General features: G+C 45.2%; 1 protein-coding gene across 5 annotated transcripts in view; it reads left to right on the forward strand.

Moving 5' to 3' along the window:
• SSH2 (slingshot protein phosphatase 2) overlaps positions 1 to 18,337 on the forward strand; it is a 227,903-nt gene that overhangs the window by 150,300 nt on the left and 59,266 nt on the right. The window contains exon 1 of one of the 5 annotated variants that reach the window (XM_075594230.1): positions 7,584 to 8,087. The exons of the other annotated variants lie outside the window; for them this stretch is intronic. Within the exon in view, the coding sequence (XP_075450345.1) occupies positions 7,906 to 8,087 (182 nt within the window). The 5' untranslated portion in view covers positions 7,584 to 7,905. Of the gene's footprint in view, positions 1 to 7,583; positions 8,088 to 18,337 lie in introns of those variants that run through there. 5 annotated transcript variants of the gene reach the window in all.

Consider the following 18,337-nt stretch of genomic DNA (forward strand, 5'->3'; position numbering starts at 1 on the left):
ATCAGCTGTTGATCATGTGATTTAAACTCAGACCAAGGAAAGCTTAAATATTGCTGAAAATATCGTCATTGGCGTGTTCACTAAATGCTTCCAGCTTTTTATTATTATTTTAATTCTGTTTTACTGGGCTTGAGACCAGTGTTTTTATGTCATCTCTATATATTCACTTAGTTTGTCAGTTTTGGAGGAGAAAGGGGAATATTTAGTTATAAGCCTTTAGCAAAGCAACCTGTGGTGCATTTTGATGGGGTACAGGGAATACTGTGTATTAACCCTTATGTCCGGTGGGGTACGCAGTGCATGGCAGGACCCTATGGCTTGGAAATGGTTTTGTGTGTTTTGAACAAGAGTTCTTTGTGACAAATGGAATCCAAAATGTCTGTGCAAACCTGGTTGTAAAAAATGTTAACATGATTTGGGAATCTTGTATTTGCTACTGGGGAAAAGACTTGGTTAGTAGAGACAGCCATACGTGGATAGTCTACAGCAATGAATTGATCAAGAAAAGAAAAAACAAGTAACATGATAAAGTTGGTTAAATAACTTTGTTTGTTTTTTTAGGAAAACCTTCTTGACCTTTTGGGTCTGAATTGATCATCTTGTGCCTTATCAAAATGTTAACTTTACCCAAGATAGACGTCCTTTCCTTTTCAGAAGTAATCTTCTGTGGAGCTTCTGTGCTTGAACACAGAATGATTGGTGTTCTTACGAGGCTTCATAGTCATACTCTGATGTACCAAATATGTCATTTATTTCTTTTCAAAACTGTTTACAACACAACAGATCAAAAAATAACGAGACAGTTGATTTGTTGCCACCTGACTCTGCTTAAAAGAAGATTATAATTACACTTTCCGTGTCATTAATGTTACCAATAAGAAGTAAATACAGTTGCATGCTGTCTTAAAACCGTGATTATTTATTCACAAGAAGTCTGCATATTCTGTACGAGACAGTACTGTGCTAAAACAGTGCAAATTCCAGGTAATGATTTGAAGAGTAGTGCCTGCCAACCACTGCAAGTCTAGCATAGAAGCCAATTGAAGGCTGCTGATTGAAAACACTGTGTAAATGCTGCTCTGCATGAGTTTACTTAGCATACCATTTAATTATTATATTGTAATTGATGGCACCAACATATACCACAGCGCAGTACAAGGAAGGAGTACAATAACATTGCATATATGTTAAGACAAGTGGAGACGATGGGGAGAAGTTCCCTGGTCCCTACAGTCTAGACGGTCCACAAGTTAAAATGCCTTTCTATTATCAGTGTTTTCAAATATTTTTATATTCAGAACTACCATTTTAAATGGAACCCAAGGGGCCACAAAAAGATTCCCCTATATTGCACTCATTCAGTAATACAAGGGTGAGCAGTGGTCTCCGAGTACAGTGCTCGCTTAAATGTCACAAAGGTGACACAAAACCCCCGAGGGTACTCCAAAAGGGCTGCAGACCTGTCTAGTACATGCAAATGAGCACACAGTAATATTTCCATTTTCTATATATATATATAGAATGTAAGGATCACCAAATCCACAAAGATATCTGCAAAAACAAAACAAAAAAAACATGCGCACTCCTAGTGTATTAAAGTATAAAAATGTTTTATAGGACGGTAACATATAAAAAACGCGCCCACAAACAGAGTTCAATAAAAAGCATGAATGAGATATACTCAATCGCCAGAGAACTGCAAGGGTCCACGCCAAACGTTCCATGCTTTTTATTGAACTCTGTTTGTGGGCGCGTTTTTTATATGTTACCGTCCTATAAAACATTTTTATACTTTAATACACTAGGAGTGCGCCTGTTTTTTTTTTTGCATATGTATATATATATATATATATATATATAGATATAGATATATATCTCAAGAAATATTACTGTATGCTCATTTGCATGTCTTAGCAGGTCTGCAACCCCGCCTTTCACCATTATCTCACAGCACTCCCACTGCAGCAAGGGATTCTTGGAAATGACATGCAAATGAGCACACCGTGCCACCTTTTGCTTCACTATTGTCACTTTTTTTACCCACCGTAACTTAACTAACATCACGTTTTAAGTTATGGTGGGTGAAAAAGGCAACAAGAAACCTCCACCATATAGCATATAGCAAATAAAAAGATCAATTGTGAGCACATTCACATATCTAAGGCTAAGGCCCCGCTCCCAGAGTCAGCGCGCCCGCACTGCAGACAGGCGGTGCGCTGACATACACAGACCGCGATATGCGGTCTGTAGGGAGCATGAGCCGGAGCGGGAGGTGGGCGGGAGTGGGAGGTTTGACAGGGAGGGGGGGCGTGGCTTGAGCGGAGGGACCCGCTACTCTTCCCCCCCCCCCTCCCTCCACGGACTCGGGCTGGAGCTGCTGATGGTAAGCAACACACACATACACAGGCACTCATATACACACACACACACACACACACACACACAGACAGAGGCAGGCACTCACGCACTCATATATACACAAACACACACACACACAGACAGAGGCAGGCACTCACGCACTCAGGCACACACATACACACAGACAGGCACTCACGCACTCAGACACACACAGAGACAGGCACGCTGCTTTCACTCCACACTCCTCCCCGCTCCCCGAAGCCTCCCCTCCCCATTGGCTCACAGCCACACCACGTGACGCGTCAACGCTAGGGATCACCATTTTCTTGTGTCCCGTAGCGGCTAACGCGTCACAGCGTGTAGTGCGCTGTGCCGCCAGGGGGGACCGGGACCGGCTCCGCAGGATTCCCCTGCTGGTGGGGAACTCGCGTGTGGCCGCCCGCGCCAACGAGCGCAGCGGGACCGAGGCCTTAGGCAGGTCTGCAACCCTGCCTTTCACCATTATCCCCAGCATACAGTGCTTCCACTGCAGCAAGGGATTCTGGCAAATTACATGCAAATGAGCACACCGTGTCACCTTTTGTCTGAAAAACCATTGTTACATGGAGCCCATATAAGTTAAGGCTCGCTGTTAACACAGCTTTAAAGCACAGCATGGGAATCAGATGCAAAGCCAGAGAAACCATTCACAGACACGTTTAAACCTTAATGGGTATCATCAGTGTGAAGTGCTCACAAGTGATCTTTTTATTTGATATATACATATCACATTATTTTTCCTTTTGGAGCCCCCTTTGGTGTTTTGTGTCACCTTTGTGACATTTTAGGGAGCACTGTACTCGGATACTGTTGAATCCTCACCCTTGTATTACTGAATGAGTGCAATATACGGGAATCTTTTTGTGGCCCCTTGGGGACACATGTTATTTGCGTCTGTTTCTTCCTAGTACACGTCAGCTATACCTACCTTCCACATTATACTTGGGTATTGGGGTTGAGCGGCAGGACACCGGTTTATGCGCATTTTAAATGGAAGCCACATTTTTAACAGGTGAGATCAGCTCACACATTTGTAGCTTCGGGACTGATCTGAATCTTGCTCCCATTATTGCTTTTCTATTCTCCAACATGACAAGTGCACGCGGAAAAGCCATGTTTTGTAAAAGTTTTATTTTGAAAATAAATTAACAACCTTTATTTGAAAAATATGTGGACAGGAGGCTTTGCTTCGCGCTCTAGTACACAGGTACTGTGAGCCCTCTGATGTATAAGGGCTGGGACCCGCTGCGCCCGGCGGCGCGGGCGGCCGCGTGAGCGTTCCCCACCAGCAGGTGAATCCTCCCGAGCCGGTCCCAGTCCCCCCTCGCTGCACAGCTCACTACGTGCTGTGACACGTCAGCCGCCAGGGGATTCAAGAAAATTGTGATCCCGAGCGGCGACGCGTCACGTGGTGCGCTGATGAGCCAATCATCGGTGGGAGCGGGAGCTGTCAGGAAGCAAGCGTGTGTGTGTGTGTTGCTTACCTTCCAGCAGCAGCTCCCTCCTGCAGCCCAAGCCCTTGGAGGGAGGGGGGGAGTAGCGGGTCTCTCCGCTCAAGCCACGCCCCCACTCCCGCCCACCTCCCGCTCCGGCTCCCTACAGACCGCATATCGCGGTCTGTTTCTGTCAGCGCCCCGTCTGTCTGCAGTGCGGGCGCGCTGACTGAGGGAGCGGGGCCTTAGCCTAACAGAAGAAAACAACACGTAGGATTTTTGTGATAGGATGTTTATAGACAAGAGTGCTCTCCAAAGTATACGGTTTGCTATCTGTTTACCTTCCATCTCATCTTGACTGACAATATTGAGCCGCACCCATAACCTGCCCCATAGCAGATCGCCCTTTTAGCACCCTGTCCCACGTAGATGTTCAGAACATTTTTTTCTTTTACAAACTCACAAATGATCAAGCTGTTTCCCCCCCCCCCCCCAATATTGGGGATCGGTTCTTGTTTAAAAAAAAAAATACTTTGCATGTATACATGTTTGAGAATGTCAGGATGATTTCAATGTATTGCACATACAATATATGTTAGGAAGTGGAACTTTAACTCCACTATGGGACAAGGAGCGGCTCAGTGAGTAAAGACACTGACTGGGCACTGGAGCATGGTTCAACCTGGTTCAATTCCCGGTGTCGGCTCCTCGAGATCTTGGGCAAGTTACCGTATCTCCCTGTGCCTCAGGCACCAAAATAGATTGTAAGCTCCACAGGGCAGGGACCTGCGCCTGCAAAATGTCTCTGTAAAGCGCTACGTAAAACTCGCAGCGCTATACAAGAACATGCTATTATTATTATCCGGCCCTTGAATGCACCTCACTCTTGCTTATTTGTATGAAAGATTGATACTTCTAATAACCCAATCTGCAGACAATTAGTTTGACAATACTGGCATAACGTGGTGATGCAATGTTCTGTGTGCCCGTGATTGCAACAGAAGGCTACCTAGGAAGGGTCAATGTATTGAGCGGCTGAGGTTGTCAAGATGCAAGTCCCTTCTTTTTTTTTCCTCTTGCTTTTTTTTAAACTTACAATTTTATTAGCATATTGTCAAAGCGAGGGGGGGGGGGAGAACAACATTAAAAGGGAAAAGGGCTGAGGAGCTGAACTCCAGTCTTTAAGCCCTGCACCCCCCCTCCTCTCCCAACAGGTTAGGGGGAGGGGGGGGGGGGGGTTGTGGACTGGAGTTGAGCACTACCGGATTAGACAATAGCTAGCACACAGAAGTATGTCATTATCAGCTCCTACATCCCACAGTGGCTTGAGGACGGACGTTTCACAATAACAGTACAATATCGTTGCCCTTGCAATGTCCCGTTGAGGTGGGGTCAAAAAGGAAATCAGTGGTTCAGGTGGTGGGGTATGTGAAGGGAGGTCAGGGAGAAGATGAGGCGGGGGGAGGGGGGGGGGTCTTAGTCCAGACACTATCTCTTTCTTATTTTCCTTATAATAATGTCACAGGGGAAATCTCTGGCGTATATGAACCACTGTGTCCAGATTGTTTGAAACCTACTGACAGGGTCGTGGAGGTAAGCTGTAAGCTTCTCATCATTATTTCCCATATTTTACTCTTAACAGATGCCAGAGTGGGGGGTTTAGGATCTTTCCACTTCCTTGCAATGAAACCTCTAGTTACCAAGAGTATTTGGGATACTAACCGTAACTCGCAATTCTGGAGTTCTGGGATAGGGTGTCCAAGAATTATTAGTCATGGGTCTCTGGCTATGTTCTTTCTCAGTATTCGAGTGAGGATCTGTCTGATCCCATCCCGTAGGTGACAGTTTGGGACATGAGCACCATAAATGTGACATCGTTCCCCTTTGCCCACAATGTAGGTTCATTCTTAATGCAGATATGGTCATAAGAGGTTGCAACTTTGAAGTATAACATGGTGACATCCTCTCCACTCGAGCACTTTATTTTTCTCACCATTGTGAGGTGCTAAGTATCTTCTCTCCCTCCCTCTTCTCTTGGTCTTCTAAGAAATAGAACACACATTTTCCTTTCCTCCTCCTCCCAAATAACAAGTTTAAAAAACAGACAGTTGAGAAGTAGTTGACATCAGGATAGTCTAGTCACATTACCACTGTCTGACACTTGTACAAATATGTAAATCAGTCAGTTGCCCTGTAATTAAAACTCTTAACGGCCTTTTAAAGGATCAGCATGCCTCTTTACAAAACGTTTTAATCCATTTACTGAACATAACCTGGCTTTTGCCTGGATTAACCCCTTTGGTACTAGGTTGCCCAGTGCTACTGAAATGAGATTAACCACTTCATTCCCAGAGAGGCAGGCAAAGCAGAGATGTGCACTGCTGGCTCCCATGGCAGTGAAAAGATTAAAGACGGCTTCTGGCAGTGAATGGTTTTACTGAGCACTTACTATCCCTTGTGGTTAAAAAAAAGGTGAGAGATAAGAGTAGAAATAAATAATAGTAATGAGGCTGGTATCTCTCCGGAACATTTTAATTGAGATGGTGAACATGGCAGGAAGATTACATTAACAAATTCAGTACTGCGCGGTCGCTGAATAAGGCACGTTCTATAGTGCCGGGCGCGTGTTACGCCGTGCGCGCGCGCGGAATTTTAGTTGGCTGACGTTAGTCAGTCTTTCTATACAAGGGCCGCTCACGGCAGGGAGAGGGGAGCCGACAGACAGGGGCGAAGATGAGGAAATTCATCTTTTCGCGCCGCTGCCTGCGCTGTGTGTGTGTGTGTGTGTGTGTGTGTGTGTGTGCGTGCGGCACGTGCACATGCGTTCGCATAGGCATGCACGGCCGCATGCTGTATATAACAGCCCTAAGGCTGCGTCCCCGCTGGCACTGCCCGCGCTCATGCTTGAGAGCGGTGACATCACCAACTCTCTAAGCATGAGTGCTGGGTGTCCTGTGTATTTCGTGAGTGGGGGGTGGGGGGCGGATTGCACTGGCAGCATGTTGAGCGTGCTTCAAAATAACTTTTTTTTGTCTCAAGTGCCAAGCTTGGGAGAGCATGCGTGCCCGCGCGTGGGGACGTCTACATAACGAGTGCAAGAAGTAAAAGTGGCAAGCGCCGGGAGCACAGCACGCTCAGCGCCAGTGGGGACGCAGCCTAAAGTGAATCTCTTGGCAACCAGAGAACATGCACAATGTAGCAAAGAGAATTCAAAGATAGTGGCTAGCGTGTAAATGAGGCCTGCACTGCATTGCTCTGTAACAGGTTGCCAGGCCCTTTGACAATGAAAGGGTTACATGTGTATTTATTCTTAACTCCGCAAAAGTGTCTTCTTTTAACATTTGTTGTATGTTTGTCATATCAGTAAATGCTTGAAGTTTGTGCTTTTCACTGCAAGAGCAGAATGTGCACTTTTTATGGGTCACGTTTAAGATGGCTGATCCCAGTAGACACTCACTTTATCAATGAAATAAGTTAAGGTCACAACCTCAGATGTTTTGTAAAGTCACTTAAAAAAAAATATCTGATTGCCATCCAACCGGCGAGTAGGGCATTGGCCCGAATAAATGCTAACACTGGCCATCACTAAGCAATGCTCTGATGCCTGACAATCTGAAAGGGTTACAAGGAGGATGCGCCTTCTGGGCACCTCGTGCAGTGCCGCCGGCCTCTGCACCCCCCACCACCCCCACCTTCTTGCAGGGCCCTATAGGGAAGGGAGCTGGAGGTAGCCGCGTGTTGCGCAGCGCATGCGCAGAGCACAGAGCAGCTGTACAGTTGGGGTTGTATGAAGTGGAGCGCACAGTATGTAGGGGATCGGGACTCCGAGGCTGACACGTGACTAAAGTGGCAACTCTGAGAGCCACAGATACATTCAGTACCTGAAGGACTTGCCCAGAGTTTCACCCAAGTCACAGGACAGAGCCGTGCCAGCCTGGGGATGCTGCATTGCACGGGAGCCTGCCTGCACTCCCCGTGCGAGCTCCTCTGCTGCTGCTGATCGCGCGGTGCGAGGCTGCAGTCCCGGCACACCGCTGTGTTACAGCGCAGGCGGAGACCCCGGGGGGATGCGCGGATGTGCCGGTGCTGGGAGTGCAGGGCAGGCGGCGCAGAGGGACAGCTCACCCCGATGACACTTAGCAAGTTGGCCGGGGACAGGAAGGCAGGAGCCGGGCACTTGTGTGAGTGCTGCGGGGTGAAGATGATCCCTCATTTCTCGGAGAACGCGGTGATTTCCCAAAACGCAATAAACCAGCTGTAAGTATCACACCCAAAGGGAGAGGGGGGCAGGCAGTCTAATGTTATTTCTGGGACAGCCGGGTGCTGGGCTTCTAGTCCAAAGAGGAGGCGACTTATTTGGTCTTCAAAACGGATGTTGTTTCTGATCCAAGTCACATTGGTGAAACCAACCTTAAGTGTTTAATCATATAAGGAGGGCAAGATATTGAACGTGAGTGTGTTTCTGTGTGTGTATTTAGCTCGAGTTAATAGGAATTGTGATTATAGCTTTGCCAAGATCAATTTTAGCTTTAACTTTGCGCAAATAATGTAGGAAATGTAACACTATGTACATTGTATGTATAATTGTATTTATGTAGTGCAAACATTGCACACAGCGCTTTACAATGGGAATAAGGGTAACAGGTAAAGGACAACATAAGGCAAAAGGAGGCACTATCCCAAAGAGCTTGCAATCCAAATGTTATGTTGGGAGGCTTACAGACAGTAGTAACAGTGCATTATTAAAAGTGGTCAAGTGCATCTGGAGTACATTGCCTTGTCTTATAACCTTCCCACTCTGTGTCTGTTTTGTAATATATCCTTGTGACATACTGATGCAGCATGTGACAGCCCCCCAAGATGCCCCAACATATCCCAGTATAAATCAGAATATTGTTTCCATAGGATTCAATAGAAATGCTGGTGCAGTAGTTATAAGACTATATAACACAGTGGCGAAGCCCACTGCATTTGTTTAAGGGGTTTACATTATGCAAATATGTACAGGCTTCTTCTGGAGACATAGTTAATTCGAGGTGTTGGAACAGTAACGAGACTCCACCAAACCCCCTCCAAATGTAGCAGCACTACAATAAAAGCTACTGAAGCATAACCTGCTGTTTCAGTCTTAATCTTGAAAACTGAGAGAGAGAATATTTAGAAATGTTATCACTTCATAGAATAGCATGTCATTTTTTTTTTTGTTCAAGCGTTTTATCTTATTTATATTTTGCACAGTTGATCTTTAGGTACAGTGTACACAAGAAGCAGCCAGGGCTGCCTCAATTAGTCCAAATCTCATCCAAAAGTTTCTCCTTAACTTCATGTGCGTGACTAGTGGAGCAAACAGGAACAGCCACTGCTTGATATTGGTAAGCAGTGTGTTGTGTTTAAATCCCATAGGCTGAGCTCAGACAGGAGGTGATGCAATGTGCGCGCGCTAACATGCGCACGTGCGTCGCAAATTTGGGTCGTGCGGTGGAAGTTTTCAAACTGAAAACTCCACCGGCGGCAAAGTGCAGCGTTGTCGCTGCGACATTTTGCCGGCACAACCCAAATTAAAATTTGGGGCTACAGTCGCGTGACGCGAGCTGGTACAGCCAATAAGGCGAACCAGCTCCGTGACGCGTTCTTTCCAAGCCCTCGCCACGTCCCAAAACGCCGCGATCTGCCTCCTGCAGTTTGAGCACAGATCGCTGTGCTGCAGGAGCGAGCGACGGGGGCGCGAACGCTAGCAAGTAGGCGTAGCGCCCTATACATAACCCAGTATTACCCCCAATCGGCGCTTAGATCAAATATGTGCTTAGTATGCAAAAAATATATACAATATATAAATATATATCGTGATAAATTAAAAGTGATTAATCAACTAGAATAGTGATACTAATTAAACAAAATCTGTGATATATCAGAATTAATAAAAATAAAATATATATAAATTGATTTGCAGCTCACACCCTTTCTTGATTGTTTTTTTCTCGTAGCGCCCTGTCTGAGCGAGCCCATAGTAGTTTTGTCTGGCAGCGATTACACTTTCAGAGAGATTGTGAACTGTTAACAGGAAAATTTAAATTTGGTAAAAGTGTGATTTTTGTTTTAAGCACTATATGCTCTTCCTGGGTCCTCCAGTTGGAGCTAGTTCCGGGGCACATTGTTTCTGCCTCCCATATAATCTCCAAGCTGGACTGTACAATGTCTCTTCTACTGGAGGCGTCTATGCTTTTGTGCCCACTTCAGGGAATTTTGCCATAGGCATTTATTGATGCAAACTTTGGCTGAATGGAGTTGCTTGTTTCAGCATTGCATACAGCAGAAACCTTCCACAATAGAAAAAGGCGACACATTTCAAAGGAAATGTTTTATTGCTGAAAAGCCCACAAAATATGTAGCACATTTATATTTATACTATATAACTAGTGTCCAAGGCACTCGCAGGCTCTTCATTAAAGTAACAAAAAGAGTTGTGTTAGGCCAGGGGCATGGTCAAAAAGACCGTGCTGACCCGCACTGAGGGGAAACATCATCCCTATTGAGCACGGCTTTAGATGGCGCTTCCGCAGGCGTGTGGAATTGCAGCCGACAGCACAATTTAATTTTTTTCCACTGAGGGAAGCACAGGGCCGGTCACGTGACCGCCAATGGCAGTCTGTGACGTCGGCGCCGTGACATCGGCGACGTGGCGCGCTAGCCCCGCCTCCTGCCCGGCTCACAAGCGCGCACGCTGACGCTCATGCAGGGACACAAAAAAGCTCCTGCTTGAGCAGCAGAGCATGAGCGTCAGCGCTGTGAATGTCAACATGTCCGAGGCCTTATTCTTTTATAACTTAGATTAACGTTTCGATCCCCCACAAGCTCGGGACACTATGCTGGTTCGGTGAAATGTTTTTGTCAGCATTACTCTGAGTAGGCGGTAGGTAACGTGTATTAATTAGGGGTTCACATAACAATTGTTTTAGCAGAGGTTCATGAAGGAAAAATAGCTTGGGAACCACTGTATCCAGGGCAGTGTTAAAACATTTAGCAAGCTTGCTGAGGAAGACGTACTGGCACTGAGCTAAAGATTCATCATCTGCATTTGGCTCTATTGGGCCGTTTCTAGCTGTGGCACATTGTGTGTGTCCTAACCTAATTATCTGAGGTCAATGAAAAAAGCTATATCAAACCAATTCTGAGACGTTTTCAGAAGTTCCCTGCATACATTGAGTTGGAAAAATATTAATGAAACACTTAGCATTTAGCTTCAAAGGAAAACACATTATTTCTTCGAAATTAGTTTATGTACGTGCTTTACAATGAAGTGAATTCATCGTGCCAGATGTAACCCATGCAAAGAATAGACTGTACACATTATTTGATCACTCCGTTCTTTGAACTGTAAGAGCCAGCCTTTGAGCAGATAAGTTTTATAGCACAGACCAACAATTAAAGACCACAACTAACTTTCAAAAACTAGAATAATTTAAATTGAATGGGTACAGGGCAAGGATCCTCATAAACCATCAGACTACAGTTGGGGGAAAACAAATGCACCATTCCAATGTCAATTGGAAGTCAAACTAATCCCACACTGGCAGGGCCTGCAGCACGGTGCGTTAGTGTTTATGCCACCCTGCTTATCCTGGAAGGGTTAAAAAATACCAACCACCTCCTCACACAGATCAGAGACCCTGGATGACCTTTTGCCAGGACGCACTAGTGTAATAATGTAGTGACATTGCAGTAGTTCTGACACACGCAGTAAAGGCGCTGCTCCCCCACCAGGCAGACTTTATCTCTGCCTCAGCTTCCTGTTTATATGCCGACAAGGATACAATTCCTTTGTGGATATTTCATTGTCTCATAACAAGATAAGTTCTGTAGAACCAGACTTCCGCCTTGGTAACCGATTGTGTACATTTGTATCAGTAAAGAAAATAAAAGGTGGACTTTATACATTGCAATGTTAAGCATACGTATCCGGTGTTCAGTCCCACCGTGCGCCTGGGATGATAAGCTCAACCTTGACTTGTTTGAATGCCCCATTATTTTAAATGTATTGTGGTGTTCTTCTATTCTTTGTATTTTGTAGCTTATTTATAGATGGTATCTTTATGTTGTGATACACCCAATGAATCCGTTCTAATAATTATACACTTCCCCATCTCAGGATAGCATGTTACAGTGACTGGGTTCCTTTGGTAGTCTTTCAGAAATAGACCTTATTATTGGGTTTGAGTATTCCTTTTCAAGATAGAATTAAGTGATTTTTAAGGTGATCTTACCCACCCCTCTGTTATTGATGTAGATCAAAGAGCAAGGCAATGTAATTGCATAAAACAGTGGATCAAATGTAGAGTAGGTTCAAGTGATCAGGCCCATCAAGTAACGGCTGCTGCCTGTGCATTTTCATTCTTATGATATGATTTGTTATCATTGGGGTTCAGTATTAGGAGGAAATGCAACGCTCAACAGTTGTGTATGGTTTTTTTTTTTCCACCACTAGACTTGCACCCTCCCCCCCCACCACCATAGAGGTGCTTTAACCCTTTCAGTGCTTGATGATCGTGCAATGCATAACCCCTCATGCTCAAGGTGAACCGATTCGCTGCAGGGACGGAAGTAAACCAGATACAGCTATGGCCTGGGTCCCGCTGCATCCGATGGTGCGCGCGTGCGCGTCACTCACCAGCTAATGGGTTCCTCCCAAGCCAGCCCCAGTCCCTCCTCGCTGCAAGGCACGCGTCAGCCAGCAGGGGATATGCAAGGATTGGGATCTGAGCGGTGGCGGGGAGGTGTCTGGAACTACGGGAGGGAAGCGGCTTGTGAGGGAGGTCTGGCAGCCGTGATACTCTCTCTCATACAACCGCCGGGTAACCTGGATCTATAGAATAAAGTTTCGCAATACGAAAGGAGGAATGAAATGCCCAAATTGCTTGTTTTCCTGCCATCTTCAGCATTTATCTGAGGTTTTTGGAGATGATGTCGCAAGTGTAAAGGGACTGCAGGGCTGCCCTATACATGGTTATGGAATACAACTGCAGCTACCTCTAAATAAATGTTAACTGAGCTCATTTTGGTCCGTATTCACTAACTGGTGGTAAGCTTCATCACGTCCTAACGTGCATAAGCAAAATACAGGTTATTCTGTAAAATGCAATGTAAAAGCCACATCGTAACCCCGCCCACCCGACCCATTTTGGCCACGCCCCCGCTTCTAAAACCGGCTCCCTGAAGAGAACAGATAGCGGTGAAGTGCCCTATATGTTCCGCCTGGACGGAGTGCGGGCTCGCCGGCGAGTGCAGCGGGGCCTTAGCCTAAGCTTTTCCCAGAAGTGATTTTACGAGGGCCTTGTCTTGCTGCACCATGTCAAATGCGTAGGGACTACACGGTAATTCTTGTACTAGTTTAATGTTCACTTAAATAGTGTGGTAAGCAAGAAGGATCTGCTTCTGCCTAACACAGAAAGCCACCTATGTTTCTTCTTGCGTGCCTCTTTGCAATTTGTCTGTGACCTTTAATTTTCCAAGTGAGTGATGTGACCCTGCCGGGACCTCATATTTCACCCATGGGGGACTAGCAGTTTTAGCTGAAACTATCTGGGTGCTACCTTGTTTCATGCACACGAGGTGCGTCATATGGGAGAAAGGTCCTTCCTTCTTACCTAGTCACCAACCAAAAACTAACCTATGCAATCTGATCTTGTGGTGGTTTGTACTAAGGTTAATTCTTGGTGTATCTTGGGTCAAGAAAAAACAACCACATTTCTTAAAAGCATGCTTTTGATTTTTAACAAACATCTTTTAGCTTGACATTGTTGGCTCAATCTGTGAGTGATCCTCCGTGTTTTGCTCGTCCTTGTGACTCATCAGTCCTGGTTCCCTTATAGGGGGTGGGGGGAGGGGCCATCTCCAGTCCTTAACGGCCACCAGCAGGCCAGGGATTAGTTAATCTGATTGAGCCACTGACTGGATTGATTGGGCCAGTAGAGTAGAAAAGGTTTGCTAGGAGAGGGAAGCTATCTAGGACAATTCTTTAAATATGACCACAGTCCTTTGCATATGCTTTTATTTATCCAAGTTTACGTTTGATTTACACTGCAAATGTCAAGGCTGATGGAAGGTAGGAATTTTATTTCAAAAAGTTAATTTGTTCCGGGCTAAGATTGGTTCCACCTCTTTAAATATCATAAATGTAAACATTCGTATCTTCCAAATTGGTACAAGTGATTGTTTGGAAATCAATGGCACCTTCCCCTCTGCCCCCTTTTCTTTTAACCCCATTGCTAGAGAGGGCCTTTCAATGCAGAAAATATGCTACAGGCCCCACTGGCACAAAGAGGAGTTATCTGACTGTGTACAAGTTGTTTTTGTTGTAAGCACAAAATAAGTGTAGCCTTGGCATTATACAAGTAGTGAGGGTACAACCATTTAGCAGGTTCTTGACATCCTGCAGATCCACATCAAAGAAGGTCTTAGTCACATGTAGTTGAGAGAGGATGTTGCAAGTTAATTACGAGTGTAGTGCTTGTTATTTGTATGGCATTGCAAACTTTTATGTTTGTTTTAAACCAGGTATTGTCTCGGTTTCTTCGTGCACGTCAGGGGAAAAAGTGCTTTTCATGTGTAAAGCATTACCTCACGTGCAAAGTCTAGGCAGTTGCCTTAGTCAGTTTTTAGCGGGTGTGTTTACTTGCAGAGTTGTCATGCAGGATACATCAGTTGTTGGCACACACTGACTAAACTAAACAAACACAAACTCCCAGCATTGGTTTCCTTACACTTGACACACACTGAAAGGTTAATAGCCTGGACACCTTGCATGTCTGTTTGGAATCCCAAGCCATCTATCTATCATTAATCTTATAAAATGATATTGTGTGTGTGTGTGTGTGTGTGTGTGTGTGTGTGCGTGTGTGTGTGTGTGTGTGTGTGTGTGCGCGCGTTCGTTAAATGTATTTGTTTATAGCAGTAAAGGCATGCCTCAAGTCTCCTTGGGCTGAGGCCCAGCATGCTCCTGCAGCGGACGCTGCAGGGACGAGAGCCCTCCCCTCAATGGCGCCGGGCCCGCTGCGAGGGGGGGCCGCAGCGCTGTGGCGAGAGTTTCTCCTGCTCTCAATAGAATTGAGAGCAGGACTCGCGACGGAGCGCTAGGCCACGCCCCCCGTCTCTCTTCCTGCAGCTCACTGCAGACCGGGGAATCGGCTGCACGCGCCGCCAGCCTCGCGGGGCGCGCATGCAGCGGAGGCACTGGGGCCTCAGCCTTAGAGACATCTCAGATGATCCTTAAAACAAAGTTCCAGCATCTACTGCCTCTTTGTCTCCCCCACTAGTAAGGCTGCACGTTTAGTGTATTGTCGCGTGCGCTTATAGTAGAAGCGACGCCACAGCGCGATGGCTTGGTCGCGATCGCTGGAAGCCAAGCCAATTAGATTTTTCCAGCGACCGCAGCGTAATGTCACCGTCCGCGTCTGTCGCCGGCACTGTAAGCGCAGCCTTATTGGAGCCAATGATATTAAAGTAAGAATATGTTTAGGGTGGAAAGAATATCACGTGGCTTTATTATTATGTGTACTTTTACCCTTTTTGCTTCAGAATTTAATCCAGCACAACTAAATGTGCTAAAAAAAAAACCCCAGAAGCCTTCTTTCTGCACATGCAAGGTAGCATGGTATGTTCTCTCTAGCTCACAAGGTGGTACAATTCTCTCCTCCTTTGCTGGCAGTTAGATTTGAAGTCTCACTAGCCGTATTACCTTTACTTTCCTGATCAAATGTATTCAGCCGCATGAATGATCGCTGAAGAGAGTGGGCACTCCTTACAATGACTGCTATTGTTAATCTTTCTAAATATTCAACAGGTCCCAAAGTTTGTTAGACACGGGACCCTGTTTAAAGCAATGCTTATTGCATAGTCCGAGTTATGTGCTGCTGGTCTATTCCGGGTTCATAGTTTTGGATCTAAAATGAAAAGCTGGTGGCATTGTTGCCAGTATACTGGTAAAAATGGTCCATCGGATTGGACCTTTTTGTTTATTTAGCAGTATACATTGTATGTCTGTATGAGAGTGCTGGTGGGCTATTAAATCGGCTCTTCAAAATCGTTGAGACCCCAGCTGGAGACTATAATCTCACAACAGTTTCGTGTAGGTCACTACAATAGCATCACAGGCATTTGCACCCAGCCAGTCTAGCTAGTGGTCTAAAAAGTCGAGCTATGCCTTCAAAGCAGGTTTTATTGGATAGTTAACAATTTGCAAAGCAGGCCCAGAATTATAGGCTCCCACTCTGCAACAGTTGGTGTACCTCAGAGTGCAATTTGGCAAAGGTCTTTTTAACGTACTAGTAAAAACCCAGTTAATTATTAACATAGTAATTTGAAGAGCGTCATTTGTTTTTTTCCGTTGTCCTTAATGCAGACTCTCGGTTACTTGTAAAGTTTTCGGATAATCAAAATTCATACTATAAAGTGATGAGTGTACAGTACAAGGCTGTAAAATGAACAACGTTACCAGTGCTCAAAACAGACAAATCAATGAATTTACAATTCCCTCTGCCACTCCTTGTTGTTTTGGATTTTGCATCTGTGTCAAACTCATGAAATCCTCTGTAATTCAGTATTACTTCACCTGAGTAAGAAAGAGAACTCTCCAAAAGCGTGCCCTAAAATATCAGCTATTTAAAAAAAAAAATTGTGTGCCAAGCACACGCGTTATAAGTGAAACGGCTGTGTGTTTTCACACTGTCAAAAGTGTTTCATGCCATAATTATTATAAAAATGAAAGTACAATTTGATTGATAAAATACAATGTGTGACTGTGAAGGTGCGTGCTCGGCACATAACCCTTATTTAAAAAAATCTGTACAGTTGCGATTGTATATTTTTGTATATTTGTCTAATGTGTTGTGGACAAACCTTGCATTTTGTGCACTTCTGGAGTTTGTATTGCAAATATGAGGTGTGTGTGTGTATAGATGTGTGTGTGTGTATAAAATATATATATATATATACACACACACACACACACACACACACACACACACACACACACACACACACTCAGTTTGTGTGTATGTGGGCATACCAGAAATCTGGTCAGTAGCACAGACTGCTTAGGGCCGGGACCTTGGCCCTGTTTCCATCTTGCACCCCGGCCAGGTGACCCCAGGGAGCCGGTCACAGACAGAAGCACTGTGCTCCCGGGAGGCAGTCAGACGTAGAGGTACTGTGCTGCGGAGGGGCGGGCCTACTCGTGCAGCCCCGCCCCAAGGTAGGGGAGGTGGTATATATGTGTGTATATGTGTTTACATCTGTGTGGACCCCAGTGAGCCGGTCACAGAAGCACTGTGCTCCCGGGGAGGCAGTCAGACGCAGCGGTAGGGAGGTGTTTGTGTGTGTGTTTGTTTGTGTGTGTGTGTGTGTGTGTGTGTGTGTGTTTTTTGTTTTTTTTCGTGACCACTTTCATGTTTGTTTCCCGATGAGATTTTTTTTTTTGGGGATACAGTTCCATGAAAAAAGTTTCACTTCAAAAAGGTATCGTCCAATGCTGAAATACCGCTTTATTTTGCCCTATCGCAACTGGACTAACATGGCTATTACCATTTAATTTATGGCTTTACCCAGAAATTCTAGTGTCAGCACTGAAGTGGGTAGGTGGCGTACAAGGGACAATGGGAGCTTGTGCAAGCGTGTCGATCAAGTCACACTTTGCAAATAACTTTTTGTGCTCTTGACTGTCTTCATTTTCCCCTTTTTTTGTTCTTGACTTAAATTCCAGCATAATACCCACCAGTCGCTCACGTGATCATTTTCCATAGGTCATTTTCTCCGCTCTTTTAAAACTGTCTCATCTTAAGCATCATGGGAATCATTGCAGTTTTCTTTGCCTTGTTCCACATGCCTTCTTGGCAGACACAGCAGGGACCGTTTGTGCAGGCTTCTACATCTAAACTGGAAGGGGAAAAAAAGTCCCTCGACTAAAATAGCATGGGTGTGTTTGGGAGAATGTGTTCACATTTGTAATGCAAGTACAAATGTGACTTTTCTAGCAGGGCCAGGTTGTTTGCAATTAAAATTTGTATTAGTTGAGTTTGTTAATCTATAACCACTCTGACTATGAATGTAAAACAGAACTTTTGGCTATCTATGTTTTTCCTCTTTGCCAACTTTCATCTCAATGCCATCTTAAAGAAACTAGGCTGATCCTTATTTTACCCTTCGAGTGCCCACAGATGTAGCTACTATAGTACGTTATGGGGTCTGGTACTGGGGGTAGAGGAGGGAGGGACAAGATGTAGTAGCTATGTAGCCCGGACTCATGGCTGTTGTCCCACACCCAACGTCACTCCTACCAACAATTGTGGCCAAGCACTGCCATCTACTGCACTTTTTCCCTCGCCTGCTGTCTTTGTACATTTCCCATCATACGACTCGGATTGTAAGCTCTCTGGGGAAGGGATTTCCTCTTATTGTCTGATTTTGTTGTACTTATTGCATTATAATTGCCTGTACTCTATTGTCTGTGTAAAGCG

This window comes from Ascaphus truei, chromosome 3 (genome assembly GCF_040206685.1).
Source record: "Ascaphus truei isolate aAscTru1 chromosome 3, aAscTru1.hap1, whole genome shotgun sequence".
In the NCBI taxonomy this organism is placed as follows: Eukaryota; Metazoa; Chordata; class Amphibia; order Anura; family Ascaphidae; genus Ascaphus; species Ascaphus truei.